The 27,138-nt window shown below is 41.7% G+C and overlaps 1 protein-coding gene across 1 annotated transcript in view; it reads right to left on the reverse strand.

The window, feature by feature from the left end:
* The window catches only part of PPAP2B (phosphatidic acid phosphatase type 2B), a 107,024-nt gene extending 83,706 nt beyond the window's left edge, over positions 1–23,318 (reverse strand). The window contains exon 1 of the mRNA XM_006879726.1: positions 23,180–23,318. Coding sequence (XP_006879788.1) covers positions 23,180–23,318 — 139 coding nt within the window. The remainder of the gene's footprint in view (positions 1–23,179) is intronic.
* Between the last annotated feature and the right edge of the window lie 3,820 nt (positions 23,319–27,138).

Consider the following 27,138-nt stretch of genomic DNA (forward strand, 5'->3'; position numbering starts at 1 on the left):
GTTGAAATGTGAAACTTTCTGACTCGTCTGTTTCCTCCACATGCTCGTTATTGAGAACAGTCAGTGACAGACTCAAGTGCCAGCATTGGTGGAAAGAACACAGGTTTGGGTTTGCTTCGATACCAGATGCTCCACGATTTACTAGTTGTGATCCAGGATGAACCATTCAATCTCTCTGAATAGCAACTGGCTCATCGGTAAAAACCATTAGAACATTATCTCTTTTCTCAGGGTTGTATGATTCAATGATACAGTCGCTGTCAAGGAGAAACTTGTGAGGATGGTATAGGACTGGATGAGGTTATACTCTGTTGTGTGCGGGGTGCCTGTTGGAGCTGAGGTGACAGAATCTAGTAACAACATGATTTGCTAAAACATGTGAATGTGCCTAACCATTCCCAGTCTTTACCGAACTGATGCTTAAGAAATGGCACTCTAAGCAGAGCCATGTTTAATGTTTTTGTTTTATTTGCTTTTAAGGGGCACAGAGCTGGAAATCTAGAATGAGAAAATATAATTGAGGCAAGGAAAAAAAAATACCAATTCTCAGATACATGCAGAACCACTTGATGTAACTGCTCATCAATCAGTAATGCCTGTGTGATTATCACAGCTAAGGCAGACACAACAATGATCAACCAATTTAAGGCAAATCACAATTGATGATTCTTCAACTCCATCAATGCCCTGAGGCAAATGAAACTTAAAACCAAGGCAGTTTTCTTTTCCTTCGGAATTGAAAAGATCTGTATTTTGGAAATCTGCTTGAATTCCCAGCTGGTCCCTAGGACCAAAGCAAAAGCTCACAAAAGGTGAGAGGAGCCCCCATCATTTCTGTGCTGTCATTGAGCTGCTCTCTACAAACAAACTGAAATGAGAAACCAGCTAAAGAAAAGACTCTAGTGAGTTAGTTACACACTTGGAAATAGTTTTCAAAACTCATCTCACCAGAAAGCTCCTCTCTATGATGGCAGCACATGCAGTGGCTTCAAAAGCAGACACTATGTATTCAATCAAAATATTCATTCAAAAGGCCAAGACACCAGCAAGACAAATGTAATGAGGAGAAATAATGTATTTGAACATTCTTCCCTCCTGAAGCCAAATTCATCAAAACAGTCACTTTGGGCAAGTGTCTCATGAAATCTATTATGTGGCTGAGAAGCATTTCTGCCACTTCCTGTCAGTGGTTGCTAACTTTACAACAATGTGGGTCATTCTGTGGAAAAGAGGCAGTGGGAGAAGTTCTATTTACTGTATTTAATGGAGGAGCTGCACCCGCAGCCACTAACCAGAGAAGCTCAGAATCTCCCAGTGTGACCTGAAGGTTACAGCAAACCAGAAACGCTGCAGAGCAAGCTTAAGGCACAGAAGTCATGAACAAGTGACCTATCAATGCCGCCTGAAGGAAATATGAAGTCCAGTTCAAGTATATCTTCCCCTTATGCTCCCAAATTGGTCATCTTCACTGGCTGTCCATACCAGGAAGTCCAGTTCCTGGGCAGCGGGGTGGCCCATATTCTGAAAGATGCCTTTTAAAAACATTCTTCCCAAGAAACTGTGTTTTTAAAACTGACATTTCTGCATTTTTGTTAATCTACATATACAAAGTATCAATTCCATTTCCTAATTAGAAGAAATAACCCACAAGAGCACAGTAAACTGATAGGTGTCATCCAAGCACCAAGTGCAGAAAACTGAAGTCCTGAGAAGTCTCAGCAAGTTAATCACTGGTGAATGTATGGTGTGTATTAGACCTTTTTGTGTGTGCTAAAAACAGGAGAGGATATTCCATGTCTGCCCATATGACCTCTGCAGATCCAGAGAACCCAAGAGGGGAAGCAGGTGCTGCTGGTGTGAAAGTACACAGTAGAGCAAAAAGCCTGCTTCTCAGAAGCCCCCAGAGAACAGTAAGTATTCATACTTTTCAAGATGTCTGAGCTCAGCTCTCCTCCTTACTCTCACCTTTGATAAGTGATTTTTGACCTCTCTGATCTTTTATAAGGTTGGGGGGAAATAATCACTTCCCAGGAGTATTGTTGTTTTTGTGCCTTCGAGACAGAACTGACTCACAGCTGACCCTCCAACAGGTTTTCAGAGGCTTTAGGTTGCACAGAAATAGACTGTCCCTCTTTCTCCCTCAGATGACCTGGTGGATTTGAACCATGGGTCTTAGGGCTGCCAGCATAACTTCTTACCATTAGACCACCAGAGCCTCCCTCATAGGCTCGCAGAAATAAGAATTAAGAGAATACAAACATGCTACTGAATAAACATTGTCAGTTGTCTTTATTTAGTAAAGCTTGGGTTTAAATCCCAAAAGGAAGACTTCTGCTGTGTGGCCTGAGGTAAATCATTTACCCTCTCTAAGTGGCACAACCAGGTTACTGATTATTCCTTACACTCTTATTAGAAAGATTAACTGAGAGTTCACATAAAATATCTAATAATAAGTATGATTAACTTTCCCTAACCCTCTTGTAATATCTGTTTTTTTTCATGCATTTATAGATTGATTTTTCACACACTTCTTAGTCGGCATTCTGAGCAATTCCTAATTTGTGCTTCTGTTGTACATGTTTTAACATCTCCTGGAATCCTGCACAAGTACAGGTTCATGGAGACTATACTTTTGTTTTTGTTATTGTTATGTACCATCAAGTTGCCTGAAACTCATAGCGACCCTATGTACAACAGCCCTAAACCCTGCCCTATCCTGAACCGATCTCACTGTCTCTGACACACCTGCCCCTATTACCCCAGTCACTGAATCAATCCATCTCCTCGAGGGTCTTCCTCTCCTGCACTGTCTCTCCACCCTCCCAAGCATGATGTCCTCTAAGGACCGGCCCCTCCTTTTGCAACATGTCCAAAGTATGTTAGATGGAGCTTCAGAATCCTTGCCCCCAAGGAGCAGCAGCTTGACATGAACAGGAACCTGTTCATTCTCCTAGAGTCCATGGTATGTTCAATCCTCTTCTCTAGCACCACAGCTCAAAGGCATCAATTCTCCTTCTATCATCCCTACCTAGTATGCAACATTTAATAGGGGCAGGGGGAAAGTGAAAGAATGAAATACCAACCTAATTGGGAAATCAGCAGACAGATTTCTATTCCATGATTTTAAATATATGCTAGTAAAGCAGTTCCTGGAAAATATATATATACATACATACACACACACACACACACACATCTCCATATATGTATGTTGCAAGGAGGGACCAGTCCTTGTAGAAGGACATCATGCGTGGACATGGACAGGTGGAGATATAGTGTAAGAAAGGAAGACCCTAGATGAGATGCATTGATTCAGTGACTGGGGTAATGAAGGTAAGTGTGTCAGACAGTAAGGTTGGCTCAAGATAGAGTTAAGGGCTGTTTTACATAGGGTTGCTATGAGTTGCAAGCAACTCAATGGTACATATAATAACAACAATATGTATTTCTGGCATCTCCCACAGTTTTTAAGGCATTGAGTACTCACTACTTGTTTTTTCTCCTTTGCTGAGGCAGGAGTCTGGTTTGTGGCAGCATATTACTACTCAGTGGGTGAGTAGGTCTAGCTGACCACCCAGAGTCTATTCCTTGGTCGGATTTATTGTTCTTTGCTCACACATTTTAAACCCAGCTACACTGCTTGAACTGATTAAAAACTTGGTTTCTTTGTGGAAAAAGGCTTGTAAGTACAAAGCTATACTACAGTGGTCTCATGAATATGTTAATTCCACAGCTCTTCAGCAAAGCTTTTGTATCTTTTCTTTACATATTTTAATTAATCTCAAGATATTTCTAAAATGATGAAATCACTATGGGAAACAGTTTAGTGGTTTCTCACAAAATGCAACACAGAGTTACCATGTTGTTAGCTGGCCTTATAGGACTGAGCAGAACTGCCCCATAGGACTTCCTAGGCTGTAATCTTTATGCCAGCACATCAAAGAGTGGCTCATGTGTTAATATACCAGACCTTTCTTTCAATTAGCATCTAAGTGCCTAACTACTACTGTGCCACCAGGGCTACTCACAGTTATCAAAACCCAAATTCACTGCTGTGTTCAAACTCATGGTGACCCTAAACTGGTTTTCCAATGGGGAGCAGACTGCCCATCTTTCTCCCATAGAATGACTGGCAGATGTGAATCTCCAATTGTTCAGTTAGCAGCTGAACAAATAACCCCCAGTGACACCAGGGCTCTCCACTTCTGAGTCTATATACCCAAGAGACCGGAAGACATGTATCACATATATTCATGTACACAAATGTTTTTAGCACACCATTTTCATAATAGTAAAAAAGTATAAGTAGTCTAAATGTTCATCAAATGATAAATGAATAAATACAATGTAGCATATCTACACAATAAATTATATCACAAAAATGAATGAAATATACGGGGTAAAGGGTGCAGTAACTGACAATGAGGTGATCAAATATTTGAATTAATTATATTAATCAATGAATAATATGTGAAACAAAATAGATATGATTATATGAAAAACAAGAATGATTTCTAAATCTTCAAGCAAAAATCAATAAAATGTTCTTAAAATAATTTTTAAAAAACTTCACAATAAAGCATATTGATTTATGCTACAACATAGATGAACCTTAAATAAACTATGCTAAATTAAGCACAAAAGAACATATATGATTTCATTTATATGAAACATCCAGAATAGGTAAGTCAACAATGTCAGAAAGTAGATTAGTGGTTGCCATGGGCTTGAAAGGCTTGGAAAATGGCTTTTTGTAAGTATAAACATAGCAAAAAGAATTAAAATGTATACACTGAGTGGGCTAATTTTAATGTCAATTATATTTCAATAAGGCTATTTTAAACAACATCATCATGGAACTCTGGTGGCCTAGTGACAAGAATCTGCACTGCAATCCTGAAGGTTCGGTGTTCGAATCCACTAGGTGCTCTGCTGGAGAAGGAGGGGCAATCTCCTGTGCCAATCTAATCCAATTCAATGGTACACAACAAGAAAACAAAACAAAATAAACCAAACCACAAAAAATTTTAAAAACCATGCACACCCATGTTTATTGCAGCTTTGTTCACAATAGCAAGGAGTTGGAAACAACCTAAGTGCCCATCAACAAACGAATGGCTATAGAAGCTGTGGTACAATGGAATACTATGCTGCATTAAAAAACAAGGAACTCATGCAATATTATTCAAAATGGTTGACTCTGGAGAACATTATGCTGAGTGAAATATCCCAGTCACAAAAGGACAAATATTACATGATGCCACTGTTGTAGAATGGGACTGTCCTTGGGGTTGGGGAGAGAATGAGTAAGATGGGTTCAATAATGTATACTGCACTGAAACAGAGGAGGGAGAAAACTGTTTAAAAGAGATATATAACTAGGTATTTCTGTCATCACAGGAGACTAGAGCGAGGGCTACATGGTGGAGGGGACCTGGGGGAGGGTTTGTAAAACAATGAAAGAATCTTTTCTTTTACTTTTCCATAATTTTTGACTCATGTACTTATAACTTGTTAGTCAAATTTGTGTCTTCTAGGTTGCAACACCCCCATGATACATCTTCAAGGATATGAACATGTACGGCCAAGCACAATCAATAAGAGTGCATCTAAATTCCAAAATCAATCTCCATAATAGTCTATGTGTTTCCTACTGCCAAAGGGGCCCTTTAGAGTAGTGAGAGAAGATCTTCACCCTGAAACCCATAGCGTCCCTTTTCAGCAGGAAGTAGCTAAGAGAATACGCCATCCCCTTTTCCTTATGAATCAGGGTGAAGTCTCTCTCAGGGAGGAGTGATAGGGAATGGCAAAGGACACACAGACAAAGAAGATTAATCAGAACTGGCTTTGACAAGCACTGTGGCATTTGGACAAGAACAAACTGGGAGGAGGGTAGAGAGAATAGTGCAACAATGAATGAATGGAAACCCAAAATCTCTGTAAATGTTTATGAAAATTAATAAAATATAATTATAGAAAAAAAAATTAAAAAACCAACCACAAACATCATCACAACCCAAGAAAAAGGCTTTCTCTGAGCCAAGATGATTTCCAGTGGTCTGCTTCTTTCAAGAGGTATCTAAGATAGATAGATAGATAGATACATTTATTTTTAAAAAATTATAGAGCAATAAAAAGAAAAAGCTTCAAAGCTGCATTTATAAAATAAGGCAGGAAGCAGCATTTGTTTCCTGATTATACCATATGGATTTCCTAAAGAAAACATTTAAGTGTTTGTATTAGGACCTGGAGATCAGGCACTACCTGCACTCTCGTTTGCACCCGTCCTCTCACTTGTCTGGCCCGATTGTCTCAGGTTCAGCTCTCACCTGTCTCCTAAAATGATCCGGCTGCTCTGCCTCTAACTGCCAGCCTTCAAACTTACAGAGACCTTTCTCAAATAGGGATTAGATTAATCCTCCCATTAAAAGCTTTTAGCACTCATTTTCCACAACCAAATAGAAAACTTCATTTTCTGTACCAGTTCTTCAAAACAAAGTTCTTTAGCTGACTGTCATTAAGAGCCCTTTATAAACTGGTTCCAGAGGGAGAAAGATGGGCAATCTCCTCCTGTGGGATTTACAGCCTCTGAAAACCTTCTGGAGGGTCAGTTATGAGTCACCTCTGACTAGATGACAATGACTTAAGAAACTGAGATGATAACTTGGTTTCAGCTGAGTTCTCCAACATCTTCCCTTTCTCCCCTTATACAGTTCAAATATACACTATCATTGCAGCTTCCTATGCATCTCAAAGTTGGGCAATGAATAAAAATCATCAAAGAAGAATGGATAATTGAACTGTGGTGTTGCTAAAGGGTACTGCAAAAAAAACAAACAAACAAAATCTATCTTTGAGGAAGTCCAAGTAGGGTGTTCCTTACAGACAACGAGGGAGAAACTTTGCCTCTAATACTTTGGGAATGTTTTCAGGAGAGGCCAGTCCTTGGAAAAAGACATTATGCTATGACAATTAGAGGATGAGTGAAATAAGGGAAGATTCCCAGTGAGGGATTGACAGAGTGATTGCAACAATGGACTTGAACATGGAGGAAACTGTGTTGTTTATAGGGACACTATGAGTTGTGGTTGACTCAGTGGCACCTAAAAACAACAACATGCTGTCAGAGCCTCCAACTATTTACCCACCCAACTATGTCTGTTACCTCCCTTTCTTAGCACCTGTTAGTCCCTGTGCGGCAATACCCTTTTGCCTTTCACTATTCCATCTATTGTTCGTAGGGTTTTCAGAGGCCTGCTATTTTGAAGTGGATGGCCAATCAGGCTTCCTAGCCTGCTGTAATTTGGGAGCTCTACTAAAACCTGTCCACCAGGAATGAACCCTCTAGCATCTGACACACTGATGGCACAGCTTTCAGTATCACAAGTTACCTCAGTACAGCAAACTGACAGACAAGTGCTATACTAACTAGAACAATAATTAAAAAATCAAGAATACAGATATCCAAGCTACAAAGTAATTAGTAACATGTAGATCAATCCCTCAATATAACAATCTGACATAGAAGGCTCACAGTTTAGGAGGCTCCACTCCAAATCCCAGGCAGCAGCTCTAAGAGAAGGCTTTCTCTCTCTGGTTGTTCTGGAGGAAGATCCGTGTGTTCCTGGACCATCTTCCTATAGCTTAGTTTTTCTACTCTTAGAGCAAATCAAACACACAAAATATCGTAGCTTACCCTCTGCAGATTTCCAAATACATTGCATGGGAGGAGAATACCCCTCTTTTACTCTTGGAGCAGCTGTTGGGGTAAGCTACGAGTTGGTTCTGAGATGATAGTATGTAACAACAACAATAACAGTATCCTGAAGAGGGGGGCGGGGAAAAGATGTAGAACAGAACTTAAAATTCTTAAGTAATCCACTCTCTGGACTCATAGACAAATCCCTGAAATTATTACCCTGAGATACTCTCTAAATCTTGAAGTGAAATTATCCCACGAAGTCACTCTGTAACTAAATAGCAGGTTAGCTTCAAAAGTTAAGAATATCACCCATGATTACCATACTCTTTTAGAAACAACTAGAACAGAAATAATGAGAATGTGGACACAATGTGAAGAATGTAATCAAAGTCGCCAAATAGCACATGTAGAAATTCTTGAATGGGAGTGTTTGGCTGTGCATATTTTCACCAAAAAGAATTTTTTTAAAAAAAATGTCATTTGTGGGTGACAAGACTCATACTGGAAAGATAACTACAAACAGATTTAATACAACAGGTTTGTGAGAAATGATCCTGATTGATATCACAAATCAACTTAGGGGTTTAATATTAAAAACCATCAGTAAGAACATCTTCCTTGGTGTCTGCGTACTAATGTATAATACCCTCTGAGGATACAGAAATAGGACCAAAGCGTAGTACTTATGACAAGGCACTTAGGCTGATTTGCATTTCTCTGTAAAGCTCTCAAGGTATATAATTTTGTTAATTTGTGACAAACCTCAAAAACACACTTGCCACCAATACCTTGATTGCAATATATACTTTCCAAGCACATGAAACCAACAAGTTCCTTTTAAAGGTTTCTCACGGAGTTTATGTTTGCTATATCGTTTGGTTTTAAACTTGAAGATGCTAATACAGAGCCTAATTTCTCATTTAACCTGGACCTAAGAAGAAAGACTAGTTTCTTATGGATACTCAAGAATGTGACCTAGTTTTCTTTTGATTGCTGGCACCCTAGTTAACACACACCCTTGAGAAAGTTATTTAAGCTGAAACTCAGTTACCTCTCCTGTCAAAAGAAACTAATTCCTACTTTAAAAGGTTGTTGAGAGGATTGAAAAATCAAAGTAAATCATGTGCTTACCGCACTAGGAACTAACTCCATCCTGTCAGGGATTGTGAGTTGGAAAGGAAGCTTTGACCCTTCAGTCCAGAAACGAAACTCACCCCTACAGTTCAACTTTCAGCCAAACAATAGACCAGCCTAGAAGGTGATGACCACCACCACCAGGGAGGTAGACCCTCCCCAGAAAAGTCAACCATAGACAGCAAGGAGGAACGGGAGAGGACTGGGAATGGCAAACAGGGAGGGAAAGGCAGCCGTGACAGTGACATTCAGAGCTGAGAAATAAAAGGATGTGACCTGTTGGGGAAAATTAATCTGCTTTGTGAAAATTCATGCAAATTGCAATAAAACGTGAAAACATTTTCATAAATGAGCTTTTGATCCCATAGGAAGGCACTATGGGTTTGGTTGAGCAATAGATGGCTATACCTAGAAGCAGCACCTTTGATGTGGTTAAAAAAAAATTATTCACTTCAGGTCAGTGCGTAAACACAAGTAAGCCTGTGCTTACCTGGCTAACTGAGTAATCCGACACTGTGACTGGCCTGTTCAGGTTCAAGTAAGTCCCCAGTGATCTTTGGTAATGAGCACTTTCTGGAACAAGTGTAAGTCTGAAGGAAACATATTGTGTCAAAAAACTGCTTCAGTCTGCTCACAGACCTCTGTCCTTACTCAGCTAACCTCCACTGATTTGGATTATAAATTAAACCTGTTTTTCTTGTTCCTCATTTTCAGCTGACATGGGCAAGAGAAAGAAGAGAACATAACTCTCTGCAGAAATGCACCTTAAGGATAATGTCAGATGTGACAACATCAGAAAAACACAAAGTTATAAAGTCAAGATTGGTCGGAAGCCCTTCTCTCTTCAGAATGCTGGATAGATGTTAATAATGATCCAGGTCTCAGGTTCCTCTTGTTTGTGTCATGAGCATTGAAAAGGGTGACAGTGAGGATGATGATGTGATGGTGACAGAAATAAAGGTATGTTGAAGACTCATTCATCATACATAAAAGGCCATACATACCTCACAACTTCATGTTATTGTTGTTATATGCTATCGAGTTTAACCAACTCATGGCTGACTCTGCTGTGGATTCTCCAAGATTTTAAATCACACAGAGAAAATGGTCCATCTTTTCCTGAGGAACATCTATCTAGTGGATTCAAACCATGCACCTTAGGGTTGGCGGTGCAACTTCTTGCCACTAGGCTCACAATTTCCTGAGAAATACATTCTGTTTCATAAATCAGAAGACTGAGGCCTCAAAGAGATTAAGTAACTATATAACCTAGTTTACAGATAGTTAATAATAACAAGCAAATTGCAGTATGAACTATTTAACTCAGACTTATCTATGACTTTCCATTCTATGCTTTTTCTCCTTCATTAGCATAAACCTCCCTAATTTTGAATGAAATAGAAAATGAGTGTGATAATATTGATAACAAAATCCCCAATGTACATTCAAATTCTAAGTAGCTCATTGTCATTGTGTCGGACTGACGCCTAGTGACCTTCCAGTTTTCAGAGGCTGTGATGTGCACAGGAGGAGCTGGTCCATCTTGCTCAAGGAGGAGCTGGTGGATTCGAACTGCCTGCTATGAGTTGGTAGTGCAACCCAGATGCCGTCAATAATCTAGGTAGTAAAGAATTGTTCCAATGGTCTCTTCTTTTTCATGTCCACAGTGGAACTTATTTATCAAACTTTAAAACTGTTTTGCATAAGAGAAGGATTGTTTGTTGTTAAAACTAATTCATTTGAATAAATACACTATTTTACAATTGTTTATTTAAAGCTCTGTCTATTGCAGAGCATAATATGTTCCTTTAGAAAGCTCTGGGAGCCTCGCAGTAAAAAAGTTGTGATTCAAAGGCACATGGTTCTCTAATCCACCAGCTGCTCAGGGAAAGAATCAGCAATCTCCTCCCTTGTCATGTACTGACTGAAAACACACTGGAGGGTGGGCTACAACTTGGTTCCTACTCAACAGGACACAACACCAACACCTAACAACAATACTATGATCCTTGAGTAAAGACTCATCTGTCTGTTGTTGTTAGGTCTCTTGAGTCAAGTATGACGTATATAGTGACCCATGAACACAAGATATGAGCCCTGCACCATCCTCATCATCTGATAGACTTTTGCCCATGGTCCTTTACTGGACTGTATATAACACAACATAAATATCTGGACTCAATGAAATTGAAGTACTTGCAATGAGATGGCATGAAAAAGCAAGTCTTGGTTGCATTTGTTGTGTTGTTGTTGTATGTCATCGAGTCGGAACCCAACTATAGCTGACCTGCCAGTGGGTTTTCAGAGGCAATAATCACAGAGGTGGAATGCCTATCTTTCCGCCCATAGAGCAGCAGATGGATTGGAACTGCACACCTTCAGGACTGCAGAGTAGATTCTTACCACTAGGCCACAATGGACAGGATTCTGGACAGAAATCAGAAAAGTTTAGTGATTGCTTACTAGCTGGGCACCTCTGTGCAAGTTACTTTTACAGCCCTGAGCTGCAGTTTCCTGGTCCACAAAGGGTCTCATGCTGGTATCAAGTGATTGGTGTAAGGACCAGCCCCATGCCTCCCTTCTGCAGCAGAGGTGACAAGAACTGGAGATGGCAAGCCTTTGAGTATTTTCAATTATCGCTCTTCTTTTACAATTAGGTTTTCCTTTGGGCTGCCAAAGGACACAGAAAAGAATTTAAAACAGACCATTTCTCCAGGTTCTCTCCAGTTCCTCTTAAGGTGTGTCTCCCTCTTCCTCAGGACTGAAAGGCCATCTCCCATTCAAAGGTGAAGAATGCAACCACCAAAGGCTATTAAAGTTCTTGCACTTTGACCTCTCCAGGCAGAAGGTCAGGACACCTTCCACTGCTTTTTTCCGGTTAATGGAAAACATTTGTGTTCACTTGGCCTTGTTTTTTTCTTAGAATTTACCTCAAATTTTTCCATCTAACATATTTCAGACAACTCTGCCTCAGGGGAAAAAAATAAAGAGAACTCTTCACTAAAGAGGGAGAAAACTGGAAAGGAAATACAATTACAAGGTATGCTGCTGCTGTTGTGAGACCCACAGCTGACCCTCCAGCAAGTTTTCAGAGGCAGTTAATCTCACAAAAGGAGACTGCCCATCCTTCTCCCATGGAGCAGCTGGTGGCCTTGAACCGCATGCTTTCAGGATTGCAGTGCAACTTCTTGCCGCTAGGCCACCTGATCGTGGTATTGTGCTTTTTAACTTTTCAAAATGCTTTCAGATCCATGATCTCATTTGAACTTCCCAATTTAAGTGTGCTGCTAGGAGTGCTTACTTTATAGATGAGGAAATTGAAACCTAAAGCAAAACCAAACCATTTGCAGCGGAGTCACTGAGAAAAACTGCTGTTGACTGCCACATCTTTCTCCTTCAAAGCAGCTGGTGGGTTCCCACTGTTGGGTGTAGGTGTACTTTAGCACTTAACTACTGTGCCACCAGGGTTCTTGAAATTGAAGTCTAGTAATTGGTAGAAATAGAGAGCTCTGATAGCCTAGTGTGCTGCCAGCCCAAAGGCACATGGTTCAAATCTACCAACTGAACTTTGGGGAGAAATATGGGCATGCTCCTCCTGTGTGATTGATTGCCTCTGAAAACCTGCTGGAGGGTCAGCTATGAGTTGTTTCTGACATGATGACATATACAACAACAACAATTGGTAGGTATAAGTCAGGACTGAAACCCAGAAAGGGATGCCGTCAAAACTTGCATTGTTTCTAAAACTACTGAAAACTTAGCTATTGCAGTTTAGCGTTTCCTCAAAAAGTTGAAATTTCATATGATCCAGTTATTCCACTCCTAGGAATATACCCCAAGGAAATTAGAATTGAGACACAAATAGAGATTTGTACACTGATGTTTATAGCAGCATTATTCACCATCGCAAGAACAGGCAAACAGCCCAAATGTCTAACCACAATCGAATGGATTGAGAAACTGTGGTACAGTGACGGGATGGAATACTAAACAGCACTCAGGAGCAACAATGTAAAAAATTACTACATAACCTGAGAGAGACTGCAGAGCATTACGCTGCGTGAACTAACTCAATCTCATAAGGATAAATACTGCACAGGGCCATTACTGTAAAAACAGAAGGATAACTAGTAAAATGTGCATGGAGATCCAAAGGGGGAAGAGGTAGAAACAGAGGGGTGAGGGTGGGCAGGGGGTAAATCATGTTGTTGTTGTTGTTGTTGTTATGTGCCGTCAAGTCGCCTGCGACTCATAGCGACCCTATGTACAACATAGGGTCTCTCTTTGGATTTGGGGTAAATCATAGGGTCACACAATTTGGTGGGTGGAGGGGACAGTGAGTAAAGGAAATTGAGAAAGATCCAGCAAAGATCTGGAAATACAGCGTGATGGGCACTGTTTAATGGAGACTGATTTTATAAAACATAATGAATGAGAATAATTTTATGAAACACAACGTGAATGAAGGGGAGCGTGAAACACAATGTATACAAATTTTGTTTGCAAACCAATGTAAAGTTGAAAAACAAAAACGACAACAACAACAAAAAAAACAACAACCCCTACCCATTGAAAACCTTACTGCAAGCTCTAACTCACATGGAATTGCCAAATCAGAATTAACAGCAGCTGGTTTACTCAGGATTCTAACTTATTCCTTTCACCTTTGACTTGTGCACAAATTTCAGTCTCTCAAAACATTTAAACATATCATTTATTCAAAGAGGTCATTTAGCTGGCAATTTCAACTACATGTAACTCATTTTAGATCCCAGAAATAAACAAAAATCCTAGCCTCTCAGTTATTAGAGATGATACAAACTCTTGTCACTAAAAATCATAGAGGACCTTCAGGCTTGCGCTCACAGGTCATTTATTTTTTACTGAATTAAAGCAAGGCTGATTATCTGGATTCTCATCTCTATACTGAAAATGAGTGATGCACTTTTGATGGGTTAAAAAAAAGAGCAGACAATCTTAGAATGCAGAGAATGCTAGAACACAGTATAGGGCAGGAAAAAAAAAAGGCCAACATATAATTCAATTACTTGCAGACATCCACATAGAAATTCCCAAACTGGAAAAGAAGTACAGCTCATTTTATAAAATACAAATCTGAGGTCCTTTCCCTAAAACCCACCCCTGAATTTCAATCTCCTCTGAAGGAGCCTGAGAATCTGCATTTCATACCAGAATAGTCTTCTTAATAAGTGAGTTTGTGAAATACTGAGAGAAGATATTCCCAAAATAAGTATGACTCCTCAAATAATGTGTACTGAATTGAACTGACACACAGGGTAGGGTTTCTCAGTAAATATAACTGCCTACATAGGGAAGAACATTGACTATGGCCTCATTAATGTCACACTGTGACCAACTGGGCTTGCCAGCCCAAACAACTGCACACACAGGAAGGGGTAAAGAAAGAATCTAAAATCGACAGGAAATCAAACGGGCTAAAATTGGAAAAGGGGCCACCAACACTAGGTTTTGCAGCTTCCCACAAAGGCAAGTAACCTCATTGTATCTCTCTCTTTTTTTCTTTTACTTAATTCTATCTTAAGATCTTACCAAATCACGACATATAAAGCTATTTTTCTTTCTTTCTCCTTCCTGTTCCTCTCCTGTTCTCTCCTCCTCCTCTGCTCCCCCCAACCTCTTATAGCTAAAAAAAAAAAAAAAGTTAAAGGTAGCTCTATTCTTTATTGATATCTCTTAGAAGAAAGCAGAGAACTAAGGAAAAAGGGAGGGAAGCAATTCTTGACAAGGAGGCAGTGGAGATTTTCAACTATCCTAGAAAAGTGAGCAGAATTTACCAACTCAGTGGAGGTTTGCTTCTTTATCACCATCCATGCAGGAGGCTTGGCTAGGCTGTTCACCAGCAGATCAATGAAAATCTGTTTCCAAATGTCATAGTTCACATGGCAGATCAAGCGATTAAGACCTACTGAGTTAATACACATACTTACCGAGTTAAAATCTGAGTGGCAAGAACAAAAGAGAAGGCATCTGTTGTCTTGCTTACTTATTTGTTTGTGACTGCTAAAAATTTCAAGAAGCAGGGAAGAGGGCATTCATGCAGCTGTTGTTGCTGTTGTGTACCACTAAGTCAGAACTGACCCACAGCTGACCCTCCAGCGGATTTTCAGAGGCCATTAATCACATGGAAGGAGACTGCCAATCTCTCTCGCATGGAGCAGCTGGTGAACTCCAACCCCATGCCTTTGAGTTGGCAGTGAACTCCTTGCTAGGACAAATTCAGTCAGTTTCTCAGCTTGAAGGGCCTAGCCATAGACCCAGAAGAACCATCAGAATGGAACACTGGAATACAGTGTGGTTTCAAATCAGCAAAGTTGTGCATCAAAGTTGTATCTTTTTGTCATACTTACTCCCTATTCTTAGCAAGTAATCCAAGAGGCTGAACTAGAGGAAGAACAGGGTATCAGATTAGAAGGAGACTCCTTAATAACTTGTGAGGTACACATGACACAACCTTGCATGCTGAAAAGCAAAGAGGACTTGAATCACTTACCAACTTACTGACAATCCAAGACTCTACAGCCTTCAATACAGATGACAACACAACCTAAAGTAAAACCCCCTCACAACTGGACCAGTAAGAAATATTATGATAAAAAGAGAAAAGAAGTTGTCAAGGATTTCACTTTACTTGAAAAGAGCAGTCAATAAATCAAATGATGCACTGCATTAGGCAAATCTGCTGTCAAGAATGTCTTTAACGTGTTAAGCAGAGATGTGTTACTTTGAGGACTAAAGTACATTTAACCCAAGCTATAGTATTTCCAAGTGTTTCATACACATGGCAAAAATCGGACAATGACTAAAGAAGACTAAAGAATTGAAGCCTTTGAATTATGGTGTTTGCAAAAAATATTTAACCATGGAAAACCAGAAGAAGGAACACATCTGTCTGAGAAGTACAGTTAGAAAGCTCCTTACAAGCAAGAACGTCAAGCTCTGACGCATTGTCTTTGGCCACATTACCAGGACATCATGTTTGGTAAAGAAGAGGAAGATTCTCAAGGAGACAGACTACACCATGGCTACACCAGTGGGCTCAGACACTGCAATGACTGCGAGCATGGCAAGACAAGGCACTGTTTTGATCAACTGTACCATAAGGTCACACCTTAAAACAACAACATAAATTTCAGTAAGCAGGTGAAAAGGACATACATCCAGTCAAGGAAAAATTCAGCCCATTTCTCAGTATTTTGGATTAACTCCAGGAAAACACAGCGCTTAATCTCTCTCCAAAATTAACAATGATGTACATTAATTTTCAGCATTGAGTCTCGTAAAAAACCAAACCAAACCAAAACAAATAAAAACAATGTAAAAAATTAAAAAAAAAAAATTACTGATGGAGAGTTTAAGAGAATTTGTGTACTGTCAGGTCAATTCCAATGCATAGCGATTCTATCCGACAGAACAGAACTGCTCCATAGGAGTTTCCTGCGCTGAAATTGTTTTTGTTACCAAAACACACAGGCCGGCCTTTTCTCCCAAGGAGTGGCTGGTGAGTTTGCACTGCTGACCTTTTAGTTAGGAGCTAATCACTCTTAACCAGAAATTCATCAGGAGTGCTAACAAGTCCTAAAAGTTTCCATTCTCTTCTCTTTTTATTTTTTGTAGTGATAACAATGCTTAGGTAAGTCAAATGATTCTCCCAAAGTCACACACAGTAACTTCATGGCCAGGGCAAAACTCGAACCCAGGTCTCTGGGCTCCATTGTGATGATTCACTGAACTAAGCTTTGCGAAGCAAAGCAGAGTCTACGTATGTGGTTGTTGTTGTTGTTGGGTACTGCTGAGTAGAAACTGATCCACGGCCAACCCTCCAGTGGGTTTTCAGACATAATAAATTTCTTGGGGGGAGGATTTCTCATCTTTCTCCTGCGGAGCAGATGGTAAATTTGAACTGCATGCCTTTCTTTGGTTATTACAGCGCATTTTCTGACCATTAGGGCACCAGAGCTTCTGATGTATGTGATAGACAGTAAAATATAAATAAATAAAAATTAAGTGGTTACTGCTAACCAGACACCAATCACACAATATCTGCAGGCAGCCTTAGAAATAATTTCACTCAATTAGTCTTTTTGTTTCTGAAGCCTTACATCTTAATGGCAGGACACTGCCCATCTGTTCTCCCCCTCTCTCTCAATCTCTCTCTCTCTCACACACACACCTCAAACACACCCTTTTGCCTGGCAGCACAGCACAGTGTCGGGGTGCTTAATCAGCCTCTTAGCAATATAAAAAGCTGAGAACCACAGCAAACCAACTTGCCCCCAGTCACACAATCAGAAAGTGACATCAGCCAACCTGGACCCAAAGCATTGGAGCTCAAGTCATCCATTCTCTCCACTACACCACACTGTTTCCTTTTCTGTATTAAAAGTGAAACATTTAATAAACACACATGAAGATTTTCTGTGTTCCATAAAGGAACCAGTACTAGAATTGTATCTCACTCACTTTACTGCAAACTAAGAAACTGCCAGAGATTTTTCAGAACCAGTAAGTTAAACGCTACACGCTCTTATTTTACCTGGGTGAGATCCTTTCCCTTTGCTTTAGGATGCTTGACTCATCCATGTTTTTCACTCTGCACTGCAACAGGAGTCAAGCGTTTCCGATCAAATTTCTCACCAAGCACCTGTTTCCGTGAGCTTATTCCACTCCTACTACAGCTTGGCTAATCTTCCTTCTAGCATTAAAAGTTAAATGAGGTGCAAAATTCCTGAACGAAAGAATTTTCTGAAGAGGGTCCTGTGCACATTGTGAAGATTAGATGCTACTTGAGTGTCCAAGAATTCTGTTCAATTGTAAGGCTGACTTCTTGTCTAAAATGTAAATCAATGATGAATGGAAGCCATCTATCTTCAATTTACTGGGCAAATGAGACATTCATCCTCCTATTTGAAGTGAAGGGTTTATTGTCCTTCCTAGCACATCTGTACTAAGCATTTATTTCATGGTCTGATCTACTGATGATACTGAGACAATCATAACACCTTCATCCAGGGCTTCTTTCAATTGTCCAGGTCTTGAGAAATTCACAAATGTCCTTCTCATCCAATATTCCCTCTGTTCCTCCCACTACATATTAAAGTGGGCATTCTGATCACCATCTTGCAGATGAAGATGAGCCAAGTCATCTCAAAGAACAAAGGAGCACTTAGGACAAAAAGCTGAACCTACCCATCTACACGTTGTCGTTAGGCGCTGTCACATCAAGTGTGACTCACAGCGACTCTATGAATAGACCTGAACGCAGTCCTGTCCTGTGCCATCCTCAACATCTCTGACACACTTGAGCCAACTGCTGCCATCACTGAGTCAATTAATCTCATCTGAGATGAGGGTGGGCGTGAGGGGAGGGTTCCTCTCTCAAAGGTAAATTCAAATTCAAACTCAATGTTGTCAAGTTGGTTCCAACTTAGAGCCATCCTTCATTGGGTTTCTGAGCCTGAAATAAAGAGGACGGTTTCTCTGTCTCCCGGAGCGGACAGTAGATTTGAACTGCCAGAGAGACATGCAGCCTTTTGATCAGCTGTGCAGCACTCTACAGATGAGGCCACCAGAGCCTTAAAGCCCAATCTGACTCCAAGTGGGTTCTGACTCCTGGCAATCTTCCATGGGATTTTCGAGACTGGAAACCTCTAGGGAGCTCTGGTGGCCTAGTGGCAAGAAGCTGCTCTGCAGGAGAAGGATGGCCAATCTTCTCTCATGCGATTATCTGTTCCTGAAAATCCACCAGGGGGGTCAGCTACAGATAGGTTCTGATTCAATGGTACACAACAACAATAAACCTTTATGTGACAGTACTGCCCATATACTACTACACCACTGGGACCTGAACTGCTTTCTGTTCTGATTCATGTATATGTGGTTCAAAAGAAGGGCTCATTAAGTACACAGAGGAGGGAGGGATAGAAGGCCAGTGTAGTTTGAATTTGAACCACAGTCATAGCCTACTGGATCTGCCTTTGAAACAACTGTCTCATGAAGCAAAGAGGTTCCCTCAAAACCTCAATGCTAGATCTAGTTCCAAATCGAAGCAAAGACAGCAAACCAAATCACACTGTGAACAGGAAAGTACTACTGTTACCCACGTGCTCTGGTCCAAAATGAGTGACTAGAAATGTGTAGAAGGAAGACTTTTGAAGACCTGGGATTTTCTGATGTGAATCTGGGCTTGTGATTCTTCAGATGAGGAAGGGCAAATGGGACAGACACTAGCCCTGCTTACCTGAGAATCAATGTTCAACTCACACTGATTTCACATGGGTTTCAGTCCTTTCTTCCCTGTGACTTTGGTTTTCTTATCACAGAATGGAAATAGTCTCTTCTTGGCACGTCACTTGGCACATCAATTCAACACACGGTCACCTGAATTGGAACTGACTCATAACTGACCCTCCAGTGGGTTTTCAGAGGCCCACCCATCTTTCTCCCATGGAGGGGCTGGCAGTTTCAGCCACCTTCCCAATGGCTGGCAACACTTCTTACCCACTAGACCATCCTAGTTGTGGTGGCATTCACGTTACTGTTATGCACCATCAAGTCAGAACCAAATCAGAGCTGACCCTCCAGCAGGTTTTCAGAGGGAGTAAATCACACAGGAGGAGAATGCCCATCTTTCTCTTGCAGAGAAGCTGGTGAATTTGAACTGCGTTCGTTTGGGTTGGCAGCACAACTCCTTATCAAGAAGCCAACCAGGGATAACTAAATTAATTCATCTAACAAAACTAATCACTTTAATTGATTTTAATGTAATTCTAGCCTAGTAGGAATTAGTTAATGCACTGCATGCTTTTTAACAATCAACTCTGCTACACTCATGTTACTTCCTGTATCAGAACCAATGCACAAAAAATTGCCTGACATTGCCTGACCAAAAGGAAAATAAAATCAAGTTCAAAAAAATCACACAAAGATTCATTACTAGTAATTAGTCAGCAGAGATAACAATTCCATAGGCAATAAACTCCTAATGGTATAATCTGACATCAGATTCTTCTGGCCTTCAAACAAAAGTGAACTTTTTATTTTTTCACCAAAAATTCAACATTCCAAAAAGGTATGTGAAACAAGTTAAACTACTTGCATATTTCCACTTACATAACATTTATATAGCACATCAGCTTTTATTTTTTCCAGATACAAGGAGATGACGCTTGGAATATATTCCTGTGGGAGAATAAACAGAAAGCTATGTCTCTCTTCTTAATATATTAGTGCCCTATAATCCAGACCATATGATCAATAAACTATATAAAAATTAAATCATACTGACAGGCTCAAGCAAAAAGTGGACCAAGTAGAAACAGTTTGGGTTTGTATTAAAAAGGAAAAAAAAAAAGACTGGTGTGTAGAATATTAAAATCACATGTTGTGTTATTAATTTTTCTTTTAGAAGCCAACATTGAGTTCTCTGGCTTAAATTTCTCAACTAAATATTTACCTTTTCAAACAGCTTTTCCTATTAAAGGTGTTAGAAAGGCATTTAATTAGTTATATTGTACTTTGAGCTTTACTTAGGAGAGTCACTGATCAGTAAGTCATTTTGAAAAATTAATGTTTTTGACACTGTTTTAAAATGAGGATATAAATACCTCATGGAGCTCTGGTGGCCTAGTCCCAGGGGAGTTGGCACTGCTAACCCAAAGGTGATGTCTCTGGCAGTTCGAATCCACCAGCAGCTCCAAGGGAGAAAGGTGGGCAATCAATTTCCTTACATGCAACTCGCAGCTTCTAAAGGTGCTGGAAGGTCAGCTATGAGTCAGTTCTGATTCCACTGCCATGAGTTTTATATACCTGTGGTAGCTGTGTACCTCTCCAGAGGTACAATCCAATAGGATTGTACTGGACTGTTAACTAACAGCTCAGCGGTTCAAATCCACCAGCCCTTGGTAAAAATTGACAGCCTTGGAAGGAAGCTTGTATGGAGCAGTTCTTTGTTCTATACAGGCGTTATGAATGAATGGGTTTGGATTGTTTATTTTGTTTTGGTTTTGGTTGATAAGCTAGGTTTGTTTATATTAGCTTTTTAAGGAGAGGAGGACACTTGGGACAGATAAGAACTGAAAGCAGGAAAGCGCAGCTTACTCTTGATTTTCATACACAACAGGGTTGCTTGGGTTTCCAAATTCCCAGCTAACCTATGGCTCATAGATGTGTCTTCTCTGCAAATCCCTTCACACTTTTTTTACCCTTTTATAAAAACAGACTATCCCTTGAGATTGTTTTCCAAATTTAAAAAAAGTGGATGACAGGAAGAGGACAACAAAGGCTCTCCTAATCTTCGAGTAGGAGTGAGCATTCTCAGCACAGGTGCACAATTTCCCTGAGCTGCAGAAAGAACTGGGCTACCACCAAGCAAACAGGGGTAAACGCTGCCAAGCCCCAGACAAGTTTTACACCAAACACCTTCCATTTACGTGTGGTTATCTAGCACTCTGCTGGAGCTCTGGTGGCCTAGTGGTAAGAATTTGCAGTGCAATCCCAAAGGCAAGCAGTTCAAATCTACCAGCTGCTCTGAGGGAACCTATGCAATCTCCCATGTGATTTACTGTCTCTGACCCACTGGTGGGTCAGCTCTACATCAGTTCTGACTGGAAGGCATATCAGTACTCTCCAATGACCAGGAAAGGGTCTTTTAGAAAACATAACAAAATCCATCATAGTGTCATTCTATGTACTACTCTGCCCCATGGTATAGATGAATGATAATAAATCTGGCTCTTACAGTAAGGCAGGCCTCCCAGTGACAATTCCTTTTACACAGCATCATAACCATTAAGGGAGGTGGGAAGGGGGAAAAGCTACTTCAAAAGTAACGCCGTTTCTTCTCTTCCACACAGTACAATTTCACCCTCGGCCTCTTTCCTTATGTTAAAGTGGGAGGTTTGTTTCTAAGAGTTCCATCTCTTTTTCAGCAAATAGGCAATCAAGCCAAGAATTAACATGAGTAAGGGTCTCTGCTACAGAAAGCCTCAAAGGACAAGGTAAGCCTAATTCCTGCACAAGAAGCCCCCAGTTTATGGAATCTGCTCGGACAAATCCATTTCAAAGGGTCCTTAGGTCTCTGTGCAGGAGTTCTATTTTAAGGGAACTGAACGGGGAACACAGATGTTTCTTCAGTTAGCAAAGTTGGCAGAACAGCTCCTGGATCAAATCCGAGTTCTTAACACAGGAAGGGGGCCCCCAAGAGTATCTAGTTTAACCCACTCATTCAACAGATGAGAAAACTGAGGCCTATACGGTTGGCACACCCAGCAAGTGGCAGAGTGGCACTCTTCTGATGACAAGTCCTGTCCGCTTTCCATTACACCTGGATTCACTTAAAAAAAAAAAAAATTCTAGCTGACTTCAACCTTGGACCTACTGCAGATTCATGTCAATAGCTCCCCTCTCCTACACCGAGTTAATAAATTCTCCTCCCTCTCCCACTCCCATTCCTTTGACTCCCACCCTTCCGCGAGCTGAGGCTTCCAAATAGTTTGGAAAACAAAAATGGACTCAGACTGCAACTTTCTGGGACTGCAATTAATTTTTATTCTAGAGCATGACTAAGGCTTGGCGGCCCAATGCCTCAGTTTCCTCATCGGTCAAACTGGACTCCTCTCTCTTACTACATACACTGAGTTGGGTTAGGGCTGGCTAGAGCAGAGACGCCCGTGACACCTCGGTGCGCCTGGCAAGCAGTAAGCGCTCTAGAGAGGGTTGCTGAATTGGAACCCAGCATCAGGCCAGGAGAGAGCACCTTCCACTTTGCAAGAAGAAAAGCAAAAGAAAAGGCAGCTTGCTAGCCTGCCGGGCAGAGGCAGCACCGGCGGAAGGGGTGGATGTTTACCTACAGCCGAGAGGAGGCAGCTCGGCTCCGGGCAGAAGTCTGCAAGCGGGGAGATGCATTTTTACTGGAACCGATAACAACAAGTTGTATTATCCACTGGCTCTAAATCGTAGCTCAACCAAGTCACTTGCCCTGCTCTGAAAGTGTAAGCCCACACCTTCCCTGCGACTTTGCCGGAACGATAAGAAAGAAGGTTTGCGACTTTCCAACTGGAGAGCACTTTTAAAGAGCCCCTGAACGCATAAGCACGCGCAGGCCGGGGAGTCCGGGAGGGGAGGGTAGGAGGGAGTCCCAGGGCCAAGAGCAGCGAAGGCTCCCCGGGAAGGCGGCGGGGGCCTCCCGGAGCTGACAGTGCGGGTACCCCGCGCGCAGACACCGGGCTGAGCTGAGACAGGCGCCCAGGACAGAGGGACCGAGGGACCGCGGGACCGGGGGACCGTGCACGGGGCCGAGCTCACCCATAAAGAGGCAGAAGAGGTCCAGGAAAATGAGCAGCACCCGCTTGCTGCCGCTCCTCCGCGGGTTGTTGTTAAGCGCGGGGCTGCCGCCGTTCTTGCTCTCGGGAACGATCGCCTTGTCGTACTTGTAGCTCTGCATGGCGCTGGCTGCGGCTCAGACGGCCCGAGACAGCAGCCGCACGCTCTCACACGGCCGGATCAACTTCTGCGCGCGCCGCCGCCGCCGAGGCTGCGCGGGAGGGTGGCGGGTCGGTCGGGCTCCGGGCTCCGCCGCGTCCGAGCGGCAGCGAAGTTCTCCGCGAGGCCGGCGCTGCTCGCGGCTCCGCGGGGCTTCTCCGCGTTCCTCTCGCAGCTCCCGGGTTGCTCAGAAGTCCAAGGAAACGAGAGCCAAGTCGCGAGCAGAGATGGGGCCTCTCGGACGCGCGGGGTTGACGTGCGTCTGTGTGTCCCAGGGAGTGAGTGGGCAGCGCGGGCGCTTCCTCCGCAGCTGGTTCCTTAATGAATGAGAGCTGCTGCGCTCAGCCCTGCACCACGGAGCGCCAGCCCCAAACTCCAACTTTTCCTGTTGCTGCTGCTGCTGCTGTCGCGGCGGCGGCGGCTGCTGTGATCGCTTCGGTTTGTTTTCTCCACTTTTATTTCACGAGGTCCTCTTTTAAAAAAAACAGAGAGAGCGGAGCGAGGCACCTCCTTCTTTGGCTCTGATGGGATTCCGAAAGCACAGCCCCTTCCTTAAGCTGCCTAAGACGTAGGATAATTAAGGCCATATTTTCCCCCACCCCCTTTAAGGAAAAAAAAAAATCGTAAAAGGAAAAGTTAGCCTTCAACCAGAAGATCCGAGAGCCCCTAGCGTTCAGAAACGCCAAATTGTCACAGAAAGGGGGCGGAGGGGGAAATCACCAACACAAAACACAACTTTTTTTTTTCCCCCCTGACCTTGGGTCAGGCAAAAATTGAGGCTTTTACAGCTACAATGAAATCTCTCCCACTAGGAACGCTGGGCGTTCACTTTTTTTTATTTTAATGCTGCTTCTCTTGAATTGCATTATCCTGAAAATATTCAAGGGGTTTTTTGGTTTGGTAGTTTTGTTTTTGTAGATGTTAAGATTTAACACCCATAGAGGACTCGGCTACATTCAAAAGTTGAGATTCAGATTGCAAACTCGTGTCGGACTCCCTAGATTTCAGTTCTGACTGTGGCTCTGAGCCTCTGTGCCTGGGTTTTCCCTGGAGACAGCACTTTCTATCAGATAAGTAAGTGAAGATTTAATGAGTCAATTTATGTTAAGTGCTTAGAACCGTGCCTGATGCTTAAAATCAGTTGTTTCTCAGTCCATTCTGACTCATTGACAACTCTATTTGCATCAGTGTAGATGTGTTCTACATAGGATTTTCATTGGCTGGGTTTTTGGAAGTGGATCCTCAAGGCCTGTCTTCCAAGGCCTTTCTCCCAAAGCCCTTCTGGCCAGATTTAACCCTCCAGTCTTCCATCTAGCAGCCTGATCTGCTAATTGTTTACACCAGTCGAGGGACTTAATGCTTAGGACATGCTGTACCTTCATTAAGCATGTTGAGTTCCATGGGGGCAGCAGAAATTTCTGAGAGTATGGCCCCTTTGGTTTGAGAGTAAGTGTAATGTTTTGCCTTAAAACAAGCAAACAATAACAATAAGAACAAAAAAATCCAGAACTGCCTTCCAAGTAGATTCCGATTCATATCGACCCTCCATTATTAGTCTTCTGAGGCTGTAACTATTCTCAGGGGGAGACTGCTTAACTTACTTCTTGTGGAGCTGCTGGTGGGTTTACCTTAAGAGTCTGTCCTTTTATTTTAAATTGTTTTATACGAGTTAGTCTTGTTTGGGAATAGAAGATAAACACTTTGAGAGTGCCTGGCACAGATTTGAGCACACAGTGAACAATAGATGGGCAGGTTTTTCAGATATAACTTTTTGTGGGTGAAGAAATAGAACTAACCTTCTATCCAACCACCATCAACCATGTGCCCTTTCTTGACTAGTTCTTTCCCACCTCACACTCTTGCTCTGCAGCTCCCTCTGCCGGTAAAGCACATCTATTGCTTCTAGAGCTCTCAGAGGACTCTAGCCCCTTAGGCCCTTTCTTGGCCGGCTAGACAGAAAGCTCTGATGGCCTTATTAGGTAAAGAGTTGTGCTACCAACCGAAAGGCACGTTGTTCAAATCCACCAACTGTTCAGCAGGGAAAAGATGGACAGACAAGCACGATTCCATGTGATTTACAGCCTGTGAAAACCTGCTGGAGGGTTAGCTGTGAGTCGGTTCCGAATGGATGGCACGATGACATGTAACAACAACAGCAGCCTAGTCCTTTGGAAGCTGTGTTGCTAACTCCAATGAGGCATCACCTCTCTGGCAGTTCAAATCCACAAGAAGCTCCTTGGAAGAAAGATGAGCAATCTCCAACCAAGCTTTACAGCTTCTGAAAAAGCACTGGAGGATCACCTAGAAGGCGGACTCAATAGCTGTGAGGTCTGCTGTGGAGACAGATCATCATCTGATCCACAGATTCTTTTCCTTGTGCTTGGTACTTGGACTTAACACAAAACTGAGGCTGGTTAATATCATATGGGACTGGCAAAGGACACAAGAGTAACAACTCCCAAAGGCCGTTTTAGAGTTAATGCCTCCAGCTGCCACTCTGACCCAGCAACCTCAACTCAGACTGCAGGAAAGGGCCAGAGGCCCTGAGAGAGTAGGTTCTTAGATAGCTTTTCAGCCACACAAACATCTTTTCTAGAAATATTGAAAGAGCAAAAATAAAGAAGACCAGTTTCCCTGGAATTCACTTCCTACAATGAATGAATTCAGGGATTCCAAGATTTTAACTTTTCCTACCTACCTTCATTGTAATGATAATAATCCCTGCAATCTGTCACTATATCTTATCTTTTGGAATTTTAATAGAAGGGAGAAGTCCATTCCTCACACCCTACTCTGATCTTTTTTTCTCTTTTGAGTTCCCCAAGTCCTGTAGCACCACCTGACACTCTCATGGTCAACTCTATACCTCCCTGTTTCATTATTTTACTTTTCACATTTGTCATCAACAATTGCTTAGCTCCCTGAGGGCAGAGATAAGAAAGACAGTGAAATCCAATGTGGAAAACAATGGAGTAATGTGTTGAGCTGCTAACCAACATGTTGGCAGTTTGAATCCAGCAGTTGCTCTGTGAGAGAAAGTTGGACAATCTCCGCTCATAAAGATTTCTAGCCTCAGAAACCTATGAAGAGTCACCATTTGGGATTGGAATCAATCCATGGCAGTTGTGTTAGTTTCTTCGGGTAAGTGAATTTTCAGGAGTCCTGGTGACATGGAAGGCTAAATACCTGGGTGCTAGCTGAATAGCGGTTTGAATCCACCAGTCTCATAAGACAGTTTTCCTCCTCATTCAGATTTTCAGTATTAGAAACCTGATGAAGGGTTTCCATGAATCCTAATTGACTTGAATGGTATGGGTGGTAATGTGTGCACCTTGTCAACCTAATAGCCAACGGCTTGGCAATTGAATCCACTAGGTATTCTGTGGGGGAAGGATGGACATTTTCCCTCACATAACAATGTATAAACCTGATAGTAAACTTGGCTAAATAGCAATGATTGGGTAGGAGTTGCTTTTCTGGCTTTTTCTTACTGTGAAATTACTTATATTAGTTCAAGAATAAATATCTTGTTAGAAACTTGACATTTGCCGTAATTATATGGTATTTTAATACAGAAGTCACTGTTGATTGGTCTTTTAAAGATTACTGGATGAGATTGTTAACTTTGACTCCACTAGGTTGAATTCTATTTTACTTTAATACTGTTTACGGTTTTCTATATTAAATTCAACTACTTATTAAAAAGGGTAAAAATTTGTTCCTTTTTTTTTTTTTTAGTTTAAACACACTTTATTTTTAGACAACCTATGACATTTTTTCCC

Source organism: Elephantulus edwardii, unplaced genomic scaffold, assembly GCF_000299155.1.
Source record: "Elephantulus edwardii isolate Elephantulus edwardi_28Jun2011 unplaced genomic scaffold, EleEdw1.0 scaffold00005, whole genome shotgun sequence".
NCBI classification, from domain to species: domain Eukaryota; kingdom Metazoa; phylum Chordata; class Mammalia; order Macroscelidea; family Macroscelididae; genus Elephantulus; species Elephantulus edwardii.